This window comes from Lupinus angustifolius, unplaced genomic scaffold (genome assembly GCF_001865875.1).
Source record: "Lupinus angustifolius cultivar Tanjil unplaced genomic scaffold, LupAngTanjil_v1.0 Scaffold_2_113, whole genome shotgun sequence".
Lineage (NCBI taxonomy): Eukaryota > Viridiplantae > Streptophyta > Magnoliopsida > Fabales > Fabaceae > Lupinus > Lupinus angustifolius.
In genome coordinates, this window is record NW_017716523.1 from 8,856 (window position 1) to 23,126 (window position 14,271).

General features: G+C 32.0%; 1 protein-coding gene across 1 annotated transcript in view; it reads left to right on the top strand.

The window, feature by feature from the left end:
* The first annotated feature begins 1,095 nt into the window (after positions 1-1,095).
* The window catches only part of LOC109337151 (probable serine/threonine-protein kinase PBL7), an 18,125-nt gene continuing 4,949 nt past the window's right edge, over positions 1,096-14,271 (top strand). Inside the window, exons 1-4 of the mRNA XM_019574062.1 lie at positions 1,096-1,757; positions 8,348-8,520; positions 8,655-8,844; positions 9,895-10,283. Coding sequence (XP_019429607.1) covers positions 1,631-1,757; positions 8,348-8,520; positions 8,655-8,844; positions 9,895-10,283 — 879 coding nt within the window. The 5' untranslated portion in view covers positions 1,096-1,630. The remainder of the gene's footprint in view (positions 1,758-8,347; positions 8,521-8,654; positions 8,845-9,894; positions 10,284-14,271) is intronic.

Consider the following 14,271-nt stretch of genomic DNA (forward strand, 5'->3'; position numbering starts at 1 on the left):
TCTAGTACTCTTATTAATGAAATTTACTTTCCTTATATAAAAGAAAAGCAGAACACATTTATTTAAGGTGATGTGGGGTGAAATGAGTTTTTTTTAGTATATAATCTTTTGAATTCTTTGATATGAATTTTGTAAGACTCAAACTCGAATCCTTCGTAAAAACTTGCATGAAGACACATACAATATGTTATATTTGAAAACAAGTTTATTTATGTTTTTTGGTGCTATTATTTAAAACTAAATTTTAATTAGAAATAATTTTTTAATATGTTGAGAAAATTTTATTGATTGTCTTTATATAAATATGTCTTTACACAAGTTTTTCTTTCCTCTTTAACCAATCAATTGTTGGTAGTCTATTTTAATATAAGTACTTTTAATGCATTAATTTTTTATTCAATTTGAAATTTGTAGATTGTAAGTTAAAAATATAAATTATTGATAAAGATAGAATAGGAAAAAAGAAAATACTTAATTTAATTGATAATCTCATTTATTAATAGTTTTAAAAATGTAAAACTAAATATAATGAGATCAAAATTTACAACTAAAAAAATTTAACTGAAGTAAAATTTATATGTAATAAATCATATTGTGAAACCAGAAGTGAAGACCAAACCAGAAGAGGTCTAGTATTATACTTAACTGATTTTAAACGATTAAGTCATGCGATAGGATCGAGTGATTTAATATATAAGTAATAATTATCTATAAATATAAAATCGTATATAGTTACTAATTTGTATAATTATACTATAGTAATATTTCTCCATCTATTTTTGGTTTGTAAAATAAAACCTTAGAATAGTGCTGCATTTTTTTAATTTTAAGTAAATCGTCTGGTTTAACCAAGTTTAATACGGTCGAATCAGAATTTTCACATTCAACCCGGTTTAACCCCTCATTCCATTAAGACCGCAAAATAACATTATTTTCAATTCAGTCAGATATCTGACCATCACCCCAGCCCGTCCTCAAAACATTGTAATAAACAAAACAAATAGGTTTTAAATAAAAATTTCATTTTGCAAGGTGAAAAAGAAAAGAAATGCATCTCCAAACTAACAAACTCTTGATACGTTACAAGTAAACATGGCAAACCTTAAATTCAACAATCAACAGCAACAGCTTCAGAGAGAAATATGGAATAATAAGACAGATTTAGAGACAAGGCACGATGAGAGAGAGCAAACGGCCATGCATATCATCATAAACTGAACCATATGTCCCACATATTTCCTAAAAAGGGAAAAAAAGAACTCGTGGAATTCAATTCTGGGTCTCAATGAAACAGATGAATTTACCCATTACAAAAATATCATCATCATTATCTTCAAATTATTCTCTCTATCTATTTCTCTCTCTCAAAGCACATGATGAATTCCATAAATGATCGTAGTAAGAAATAAATAACACATGGTCATCACAATCACAATGGGGCATTGATCAACGTTAATATTTTAACATGGTATTTTGAAAGTGACATATTCTTCTTCAAGTGGTTGAAATTGAAATCCTTCATTTTTATTTTTGTTTTTTCTCCGCTCTCTCTTTCTCTATGCCTACCATCTTTATATAAGACAAGAGAAGAAAACGGGTTGTTTTGGATTAGAATTCTAATTAGGGGCTGATGGGTCGTTGCCCTTGTTTTGGGTCGAGGAGGAAGAACAAAGGGGTGAAGCTAAAGGCTCAGGATGAGGAAAACAAGTATGAAATGAACCATTTATCTATAGATGGTGCCTCTCAAAGATCTTCAGGTTTTCTTATAACATTCTATTTATGCTTTTTGATTTGTGTTTTTTTAAGTAAATGATTAAGCTTGTTTTCATTAATTGTAAATTGTATGATCTCTTTTGCAACCAAATATTTTTTTTTAATGGGTTGGCCGGTTGGAGTTAAGTGATTCTACTCCTGGCTCAGTTTTTCTGTTGTGCTTCTCTACCATTTTATTTGGTTCTATGAATTAAGACAATTTGGGTTTTAAATTTTGTTTGGATTATTAAGCTAGATGATGTTTCTAGTGATTCCGGTTTATAATTCTTACAAGATGGTTGTGGGGGAAAAAAGAGAAAGAAGGTATCGGATGTTATATTAGGGTTATTTCTTCTTGCAAGTCTAGAATCTAGAGTAAAGCACTCACCTTGCAAAAAAAAAGCCAAAAGAAATGCCACGAGACTTCGATTTAGTGGGGTCTCAGGTAAATAATAGTATATAATCTTATTTTTGTAAGCTAAGAGACTATTTTTAGAATTTGAACTTAAAGCTTACCTTATAGTTCCATCAAATCTCACCCTCTAAAAACTACCTACAAAAAATAACTTTTAAATTTTGGCAAGATTTTGATGAACAGTAGCTAATGCAGAATCTTTTGATATTGCTTGAGGTTCGTCTGAAAATCTTATCTGATGCTCAAATCAGTATGTGAGAGAGACAATAGAAATGCAAAGTACAAGAATGAGAGTAAAAGAATAATAGCAAGAGATAAAGAGTAAGTAGTCTTCCTTATGGGGAAGTTCCCTATTTATAGTGAAGAGATAAATAGAATATTCGCCTCGTAGATGTGATTAGCCTGACCGGTCAAATGATATTGTCAGACATTCTCGAGACATATAGAAGTTGTTTTCCCCATACTAGACGGTTCTGACAGCACGTGGTTGTAACCTGTTAAGTAACAGTAATGTAGGCCTATCTTGTCGTCTGACAGAAAGTGTAGTAGCGTGTAGGTAGGATGCGGCTTGTACCAAGGTCTACATTGTTCATATGGTGTGACAATCTTGTGCAGGTGGGCATAAAAGAGGGGTGTCAAGAGTAATCCAGTGTTTATCGTCATTTATGTTCGATCAATAGCATGTCTCTTTGGATTGTCCAGTTACCTAGTCAAGGCCCATGAGTATTCTGTGGCCTTACTTTGCCCGCTCCCAGGTTGAGAGCTGCCATTCTTGTCCAGTAATGACATGCCTTTTTAGAGTGGGATGGAATAGTATCTTCAAATTGATTGTCTCTAACTAGCCCTTGTGCCTTTATTTGATTCTTAACATACTGATTTTCATATTGCTCTGCTCTGTATAATTGTAAAATGTGCCAAATATTCATTCTCTGTACACTATTTTTATGTCATTGAACTGATTAAAGGGGTAACTTTATTGTGCAGAATCTTCTGCATAGTTTTAAAATTTATGCTTCATCTGAATTTAATATTTTACTTTAGCACTATGGACCTATGAAGCATGGATATTGATACATGTGTCGGATATAATACGTATCTGATACATTGACATATATTTTTTCTAAAATATAGGATACGATACGTTTATGGATATGTGTATAAAATAGTAAAAAATACATAAAATGATAAGTGAAAATTAAAATATCCAAAGTAGAAAAAATAATGGAAATTGCAAATATTGTCCTCCGAAATTCCAAATACCAAAACTAAAAAATATGGTAGAATAATTCATAAAGTTGTTTAAATAAGTTGGTTTTTGCTTGATTATTATTTATTGGGATATGGCTTAGCTTTGATAAAATATATCATATCTTATCTTCTTTTTTTTGTTGAAAACGTATCAAATTCGTATCTTCATCTTTATTTTTATTTTATTTTTATATTTTAATTTTTGGATACTCTACGGATACGTTCTCTTTATGAATCCGAATGTATCTGTGTCCAATAGCGATACGTGAGAGTGTTCAACGAATTCGTGGTTCATAGATATAGAGTCTGCAGGCTACAAAATCTGTAAGGGATAGACTATATATCTTTCATGTTTTTCAATACTGCCTTAGAAAATCACATTGTAAAAGGAATAAACCTTGTGATTCTTTATTTTATTTTTAAAACTTTAAATATGTTTAGAATATGCTTTTTATCAATCTTAATTGAAACTATTTGACATCTGAATTACTCAAAAGGTTTCTCTGCTTTTGATGGAAACCAATTCTCTTAAGTTGTCATTACTTCTTAGTAATTGCATTTTGTCTTCTTTGTTCTTTCACTTGATAATTTTCCCATGATAATCATACCCCTTGCTGGTCATAAGCTGAAGGACAGCTCTATCATTTGCAATTTTCAACGGGTGCAACTGCATGCATCAGAATGTTTAACAATCCTTATGAGATTTCCCATTGAAAAAAAAATAGAAAATCATCTTTCCTCTCAACTTTCATTATTGAAGGGTCTAGTACTGGAGAGGAGCCCAATTCCAAGGAAAGGTGATGACATTATAAGTCTGTATCTGATGTTGACATCATTATCATATAATTTGGACTAAATATATCCTATGTGTCTACATATTCGGGTTAGAATTGTGCTCTTCAAGTTAAGGGAAAGATGATTTTTCATTTTTTTCTAAATTTATTTAATTTAAAAATAAGTAAAAATCTAAACCCTTAAAAATTTGTTTGTGCCATATATTAATATTTCTCAACTCCTTTCCTTGGTATAGTGCATAAAATGGGTTCCCTTATCCTATTGCTCCGAAGGAGTTTTAGTATGCCTAGGCTTTGGTTGCACTAGTATTAGTTGAGTTCTGACTATAAATGACAAAACAGATCGTCTGTCTTGTTTTGTTCGTGTCCATAAAAAAATTAAGTGGACAAAAACATGTTTGTATTGTCTTAATAGACAAAATGACAACGGGCATGTAGGCGGCCTATAGACATTGATGAATAATTTAAAAATAAAGAAATAGAAAGAAGTTAAATAAAGTAGTTGAAAAGAATAAAATTTAAAAAAAAAACTTTGATATTTTATATTAAGTTGACCAAATAATTTTTTGAAACATTAAATCACATTAAATTATAACTTATTTGATTTTTTTCTTACATTATGTTCGTAGGCTGCTCGCATTAACCAATAGAAATGTCTACGGATTTGGTGGACAAAACAGACAAATGACCAAAATTTAAATTCCCTACTTGTAAAAAATTGTAAAAAATTGTGGGCTATGGGAATGGGCCCACACGTATTCCTATTTTGGCATGTATCGTTGTGAGTGACAGCATTTTTATGCACACAGAAGTTTAAACATTAGAGCAACCACAATGGTCATTCTAAATGTTGTTCTTTACGGAATAAGAACATTTTTAATCTATTCTCTGACATTCTCGAGACATATAGAAGTTGTTTTCCCCATACTAGACGGTTCTGACAGCACGTGGTTGTAACCTGTTAAGTAACAGTAATGTAGGCCTATCTTGTCGTCTGACAGAAAGTGTAGTAGCGTGTAGGTAGGATGCGGCTTGTACCAAGGTCTACATTGTTCATATGGTGTGACAATCTTGTGCAGGTGGGCATAAAAGAGGGGTGTCAAGAGTAATCCAGTGTTTATCGTCATTTATGTTCGATCAATAGCATGTCTCTTTGGATTGTCCAGTTACCTAGTCAAGGCCCATGAGTATTCTGTGGCCTTACTTTGCCCGCTCCCAGGTTGAGAGCTGCCATTCTTGTCCAGTAATGACATGCCTTTTTAGAGTGGGATGGAATAGTATCTTCAAATTGATTGTCTCTAACTAGCCCTTGTGCCTTTATTTGATTCTTAACATACTGATTTTCATATTGCTCTGCTCTGTATAATTGTAAAATGTGCCAAATATTCATTCTCTGTACACTATTTTTATGTCATTGAACTGATTAAAGGGGTAACTTTATTGTGCAGAATCTTCTGCATAGTTTTAAAATTTATGCTTCATCTGAATTTAATATTTTACTTTAGCACTATGGACCTATGAAGCATGGATATTGATACATGTGTCGGATATAATACGTATCTGATACATTGACATATATTTTTTCTAAAATATAGGATACGATACGTTTATGGATATGTGTATAAAATAGTAAAAAATACATAAAATGATAAGTGAAAATTAAAATATCCAAAGTAGAAAAAATAATGGAAATTGCAAATATTGTCCTCCGAAATTCCAAATACCAAAACTAAAAAATATGGTAGAATAATTCATAAAGTTGTTTAAATAAGTTGGTTTTTGCTTGATTATTATTTATTGGGATATGGCTTAGCTTTGATAAAATATATCATATCTTATCTTCTTTTTTTTGTTGAAAACGTATCAAATTCGTATCTTCATCTTTATTTTTATTTTATTTTTATATTTTAATTTTTGGATACTCTACGGATACGTTCTCTTTATGAATCCGAATGTATCTGTGTCCAATAGCGATACGTGAGAGTGTTCAACGAATTCGTGGTTCATAGATATAGAGTCTGCAGGCTACAAAATCTGTAAGGGATAGACTATATATCTTTCATGTTTTTCAATACTGCCTTAGAAAATCACATTGTAAAAGGAATAAACCTTGTGATTCTTTATTTTATTTTTAAAACTTTAAATATGTTTAGAATATGCTTTTTATCAATCTTAATTGAAACTATTTGACATCTGAATTACTCAAAAGGTTTCTCTGCTTTTGATGGAAACCAATTCTCTTAAGTTGTCATTACTTCTTAGTAATTGCATTTTGTCTTCTTTGTTCTTTCACTTGATAATTTTCCCATGATAATCATACCCCTTGCTGGTCATAAGCTGAAGGACAGCTCTATCATTTGCAATTTTCAACGGGTGCAACTGCATGCATCAGAATGTTTAACAATCCTTATGAGATTTCCCATTGAAAAAAAAATAGAAAATCATCTTTCCTCTCAACTTTCATTATTGAAGGGTCTAGTACTGGAGAGGAGCCCAATTCCAAGGAAAGGTGATGACATTATAAGTCTGTATCTGATGTTGACATCATTATCATATAATTTGGACTAAATATATCCTATGTGTCTACATATTCGGGTTAGAATTGTGCTCTTCAAGTTAAGGGAAAGATGATTTTTCATTTTTTTCTAAATTTATTTAATTTAAAAATAAGTAAAAATCTAAACCCTTAAAAATTTGTTTGTGCCATATATTAATATTTCTCAACTCCTTTCCTTGGTATAGTGCATAAAATGGGTTCCCTTATCCTATTGCTCCGAAGGAGTTTTAGTATGCCTAGGCTTTGGTTGCACTAGTATTAGTTGAGTTCTGACTATAAATGACAAAACAGATCGTCTGTCTTGTTTTGTTCGTGTCCATAAAAAAATTAAGTGGACAAAAACATGTTTGTATTGTCTTAATAGACAAAATGACAACGGGCATGTAGGCGGCCTATAGACATTGATGAATAATTTAAAAATAAAGAAATAGAAAGAAGTTAAATAAAGTAGTTGAAAAGAATAAAATTTAAAAAAAAAACTTTGATATTTTATATTAAGTTGACCAAATAATTTTTTGAAACATTAAATCACATTAAATTATAACTTATTTGATTTTTTTCTTACATTATGTTCGTAGGCTGCTCGCATTAACCAATAGAAATGTCTACGGATTTGGTGGACAAAACAGACAAATGACCAAAATTTAAATTCCCTACTTGTAAAAAATTGTAAAAAATTGTGGGCTATGGGAATGGGCCCACACGTATTCCTATTTTGGCATGTATCGTTGTGAGTGACAGCATTTTTATGCACACAGAAGTTTAAACATTAGAGCAACCACAATGGTCATTCTAAATGTTGTTCTTTACGGAATAAGAACATTTTTAATCTATTCTCTATTGTGTCGTTCTTATTTTCTTACTTTTGTTCTTAAATAAGAACAATTATTTGTTGTTCTTAACCAAAGGAAATGGATGAGAGATGTAGATTTTGTGGGAAAAAGTTAGATGTTGTGGGACACAAATAAGTATAAGAGCGATGTTTGTCATTGCGAGAAAAAAAAGTATATATTATTCTTATTTAATGGAAAGTTATAATAAATTATAAAATAATATGTGAGACACAAATAAGAATGAATATGTTATTTTCATTGTGATGTTTTTTTTTCTTTTCCTTTTAATGTTGCTGAATTCTCCTGCTCATCTTTCCTCATCTCTACTAGATCGTATTTCGAAACTCTCCTTCAGAGAGCAATCGAACACTTCGATGGAAGCCATTTCTTTGGATGGCCTCATGACTACTCATATATGATTATTAACTCTAAAATCCTAAGATAATAGCAAAGAAGAAGCTTGAGTCTTAAACTTAGGACACACACATTAATGTAGAATCTATTCTCAAGAATCTCAACCCATATGTGTAGACTGCAGAGGGACTAGAAGCTCTTATGAACTGATGTTTCCTCTAATGTTGAATATCTTAGGGCTTTTGACTGTTTTTCACCTCTTGTTGTTTTTCATTTTCACTTTCATGAATTCTTATTTAATATAAAATAAGTTATAGTTTAGAAAGTGGAATGTCATTCAATCTTTATCATGGCAATGATTGAATTTGAAGAGGTCTAAAATGGTTTGATACAGGACATAGATCAGAATCAACTCCAACAGAGGAGATCGGAAATTATAACAATGAGGCTCGGATATTTACCTTCCGAGAGCTTGCAACAGCAACAAAGAATTTCAGGGATGAAACCTTTATTGGGCAAGGTGGATTTGGAACTGTTTATAAAGGAAAAATGGGTAATATGAGTCAGGTACAATTTGGTTGATAGTTAAAAGAACTTTGTTATGTTTCTATCTCTTGTTTACACTAGCAACTAGTTTTCATTGTTGTGCATGATGAACTATTCTTTTACACTAAGATAGGTGGTTTGGAACTTTGGACCAGGTTGTAGCTGTTAAAAGACTTGATACTACAGGTGTTCAGGGGGAGAAAGAGTTTCTTGTGGAGGTTCTCATGCTCTCTCTTCTACGCCATCCGAACCTTGTTAGTTTGATCGGGTACTGCGCTGAAGGCGATCAACGTCTTCTTGTTTATGAGTACATGCGTTTGGGATCCTTAGAATATCATCTCCATGGTAATTTACTAATAAGACATCGTTCAACATATTTAACATCAAACTTCCATCAGTTAATATTTCATGTATTTATCCTGCCTCAGTCCCCCAAAAGAAATTCATACAAAGGCTTAGTTCACCTGAAAGGCTGAAAGCATGACATTCTTGTAGGGAATTTCATGGGTATGGCTGTTAGAATTCCATGATGAATAATGGAGAAAAAATTGAAAATCTTGATAAGAAAAGGAGAATGATTTCTTTCCAAGGGTTGCCTAGCATATGGTGTGTTCAACTAACCAAAAATCCTGACAATCTAACTACCGCCATACTTAACTCGACTCCTTGTTGAGCCTAATTGAGTGAGACGCGGGTGAAGAAGTCCCAATACCGGATATAAAATGGATAAATTTTAAGTTATATAAGTGGAAAATTTTATAAACCTAATTCCTTAAGATTTTGTATTAAGATATGGTATTAAGGATATTAGTGCAAATTGTTAACATAACCCATTTGAAGCATACTTCCCCACTGTTTTAGTTTGTGCGATCATTTAGAAAACAAAAATTCACTACTAAAATGGTATTAAGGTCATTCCATTCCCATTTCTTTTTTGTATTTTCCAAGATTATTTGTGCTCAAAAATCAATCATCTAATAATTATTATAAATTCTAAAGTAAATAGACATTTTAGTCCTTCATGTTTTTTCTATTTTACTAATTTTGGTTTTTCAAAAATTGAAACACCTACAATGGTCCATAAGCTTTAAATATAGGTCAAATTAATCATGTTAGCTTGTTTTACAACATTTGGTAAGGACTTGTTTGACCCTAAAATGACTAATTTGACCCATATTTAAAATTTATAGGAACTATTTTGGATGTTTCAATTTTTTAGGGACTAAATTTATAAGGTAGGATTGAAATAGTATAAATTCTAATTCAACTTTAACCATTATTCTGTATGCTATATGCTTCTAAGTTCACCAAAAAAAATGATTTAGACCTTACCTCTATCATAATGTCAACCTTTTTGTTCCAAATTAATTGATATTTGCTTATGGTTATTTGCAGATCTTTCACCAGATCAAGAAGCCCTTGATTGGAGCAAAAGAATGATAATAGCTGCAGGGGCAGCAAAGGGATTAAATTATCTGCACAATGAAGCAAAACCTTCAGTTATATACAGGGATCTCAAATCATCCAACATACTATTGGATGAAGGATTTCATCCAAAACTTTCTGATTTTGGGCTAGCAAAGTTTGGTCCAACTGGGGATCAGTCATTTGTGAACACAAGGGTCATGGGAACACATGGTTACTGCGCTCCTGAGTATGCTACCAGTGGAAAATTAACTATGAGATCTGATGTCTACAGTTTTGGGGTTGTGTTATTGGAACTAATTACTGGACGCAGAGCATATGATGATACTGGTGGCCCTGAAAAGCATCTTGTTGACTGGGTAATAATTCTTTTCATTTATATATGATTCTATGTCTTGGCTTTTTATTTTGGTCTCACTAATAACATATATAATCGAAGGGAATAAAATCATCTAATCTTCACTACACACCCACTACATTTTCCATATTTATCAGCGGTTATGGTACTTAGTAAACCTCTACGCTCTCATTGTTATAATCAAGTTGATCAACAAAAAAATGGTTTGTTTGGTGTGGGAAACATGGGATTGATGTTCTCTCTTTTGGGATTACTTAATGAATAAAATGATTATTTGGTATACTATTTTTAGTCGAATGAAAATGAGAAAGTGTTGTATTATCATCTTTTTGGTATGTTGGAAGTTGGAAGTAGGGTGGGAAAGTGTCCCTCCCTACATTCCTATTAAACCTGCTTTCAATGAAAATCTTTTCTCATAAAAGTATTGTCTAGACTCGTTTTAAAGTTTTATCTTATGGTCTTCTAGCCCTATATAGGATGCATGAGCACCAATTATATTAAAGGTGTCTTCTTTTGTTATAAGCTTTAGGGATATGAATCTTATTTCATATTCTCTTTACATCCACCACATCATTCTTCCATTCCTTAGGAACAATTATGTCCACCCCATTTCTCAATCTTGACTTACTAGTGTACCACAACTTAAAATGTGAAGTGTCTAACTCCCTTGCATTCCCCCAACCCAATTAGTTTCCTTTAGGCATATAAAATTAATCCTCCGCCTAATCATTGTGTCAACTATTTCCATTGATTTTCCCATAAGAGTGCCCATATTCTATGTTCTAATTCGTATCTTAGATTGGTGAACTAGCTTTTTTACCTGCGCTCTCGTTCACGCAAGTTCGGAAACCCTTGCTTATTTTTCACTACATCTAGATGGTGATGTAACGACCCTTGCTCCTCTAACACTATACCCGATCTATACAATGTGTTGCTTCTGGGCAGCAACCTAGCATTAACATTATCACATTGTTAATTCATTTTATAGAGATTCGCCAAAGTTTTACGTTGGTTGTTGACTACCTAACGCAATTTTCACCTTTTATCCGGATTTAGGACTAGCTATGTATAGTATCAAGCACACATACAAGTGTTTAAAATGTAATAATACAAAATTTTAAAATGCAAGATACATATATGCTCTAAAAAACCTCCAGTTGTGAGGTTTCAGTGTTACTTGCCTTCTATTTAGTAACAAAGGTGTTATTCCATCTGGTTTGCTGAAAACTTTATCCATCTTATTTACCATTGTGCACTTTGAAGAGGAAGAGGTTGGCCTATAAAACATTCTTATTTGATTAGCTGTTGTTATTCTAGGATTTTGCAGGAATGATAATAAAGTAGAATGAAATGGTAATAGCATTATAATTAGTAAATATATACGGTTTCAGCTTTCTATACGGTTCATGGGTTATTGCATTGCTTATTCTGTTGTATGACTCAAGTTTGAGAATATTACTCCATCTTTCTACTTAATATTTCAATAAGGCTAATGTTAATAAGTTATCCTGTAGAGACCTAATTTTCAGGATATAATCTACACTCATCATTCATGAACAAGGTATAATTTTTAGGATACATGATGGTTTCAGTGGGCTATGCCTATCATTTTTCATTGCTTAGTAACTGAGAACTTTATAAATATAAAAAATGCAATTTGAAGAGCTAGCTTACGAGTGAAGTATAAGTATTTTTTCATAAAAGTATCACGTGTCATTCGAAGTTATTCGAATTAATTGTGTAAGAACGATGTTGCAACTAAGAGGGGATGAATTAGTTGACTTAAAATTATGACCACTTTTCTGTAAAAATAAGAGTTAATGTGCAACGGAAAATATATGCAAAAAATAAAAAGGAATAAATCAAAGAGACAAGGGAGAAGAGAGTACACAAAGATTTTATATTAGTTCACCTTCTTGTACCAATGAACTGAAAGTAAACCCGTTATGTTACCTTAAGAGGGTATGTTACATAACAATGAACTGAAAGTCTTAAGATCCAAAACAATGTCTTTTCCTTTGACATAGGAAGTAAGACGATTTTTCCGAAAGTTCAAGTTACAGTAAAATACTCGCACAAGTTTTGGATAAATATCGTTTGTTTCACAACAAAAATCAAAAAGGTTTTGTTGACGTAAAATATAAGGGAAAAGAAAATCTTCAAACTCAAAATTGTCAACATTACCGAATTTTGGAGTAAAAATGGCGCGACCATGGAAGTGCTCCTGAAATATCTTGCGTTGCTCATCATTAGCAAGAAGCCTTGTCAAATCCAGAGGGTTACTCTCCAAAGATGTTGTTCCTTGACTCCTTTGAGAGGTATTGGAGCGTTGTTTCTTTGTTCTAGAAGAAGAAGCCAAGGATTTGGGATTTTGAAATTTTAGGTTTTTGGGTTTTTGAAGATTTTGGGTTTTTTTTTATTCAAGCCACTAATCACGAAAATGATTGGTTAGAAGTGTATGGAATAAAAAATGTGATAGGAATGAACACAAAAATCTCTTTAAACGAATTAAAAACAAGCTTTTTAGAGGTTGAGAGGTTTTGAGAAGGAGAGAGCACGAGTTGAGTGAGGAAGATGAGTTTGAAAAAGTTTAAAATATGCATAAAATACATATATAACAGCACAGAGTAATCGGTTACTCATTTGGAGTAATCGGTTACTCAAAAATAAATTTTTAAAATTTTCAAACAGCAACTTGGAGTAATCGATTACTCACTTTGGGTAATCGGTTACTGAAACACGTTATTCAACCCTGTAATCGATTACTTTCCAGTAGAATCGATTACTGACCCCATAAAAGCATATTTTTAGGCAAAATTAAGCTATAAAAATGATTTTTAACCGCAAAAATTTAAGTTTTTGAACACAAATAAATATATTTAAGACTAAGTAGGCATGAGATAATCATAATGAAGCAAACATATAAGCATGTTAAGACAGGAAAGCTTCATCAAGAATGCCTAATTCAAGTCTAATTTTGTAAAAAGGTTCTTTTGCGAAGGGTTTAGTGAAAATGTCTACAAGTTGGTTATGAGTATCAACAAATTCTACGGATACATCTTTCTTTTGAACATGATCCCTTAGGAAGTGATGCCTTATATCTAAGTGTTTGGTACTAGAATGCATAATAGGATTCTTTGTAAGGTTTATAGCACTAGTATTATCACATTTCAGCGGAGTGCAGCCTAAGTCTAAGCCATAATCTCGTAGTTGTTGCTTAAGCCACAACACTTGGGCACAACAACTACCTGTTGCTATATATTCAGCCTCAGCAGTGCTTAGCGCAACACATGCTTGTTTCTTGCAAGACTAAGAAGAGACTAAAGCATTGCCTAAAATGTGACAAGTACCACTTGTACTTTTCCTTTCAGATTTACATCCGGCAAAATCTGAATCTGAATATCCAACCAATTCACATATACTTCCTTTTGGATACCATAGTCCAACTTCAATTGTACCTTTAAGATATTTCATAATTCTCTTAATAACAAGTAAGTGTGATTCTTTTGGTTTGGACTAATAACGTGCACATAGACATACACTAAACATGATATCAGGTCTACTGGTAGTTAAATATAGAAGAGATCTGATCATCCCTCGATACTTTGATATTTCAATACTTTTTCCACTTTCATCGGTATCAATGTATGTGCTAGATCCCATAGGAGTAGCTATTGGCTGGCAGTCATCCACATCAATTCTTTTCAGCAAATCCCTACAATACTTGGTTTGACTCACAAATATGCCATTATCAAGCTGTTTGATTTGTAGTCCAAGGAAGTAGTTCAACTTTAACATCATGGACATTTCAAATTCTCCTTGCATCATTTTTCCAAAGTCACTACAGAAACTTTCATTAGTAGAAACAAAAATAATATCATCTACATAAAATTGAACTAATAAGGTATGATGGTTTATTTTCTTTATAAATAGAGTAGTGTCAACTTTCCCTTTGGTAAAACCTTTTTCTATCAGAAAAGTGGTTAGAC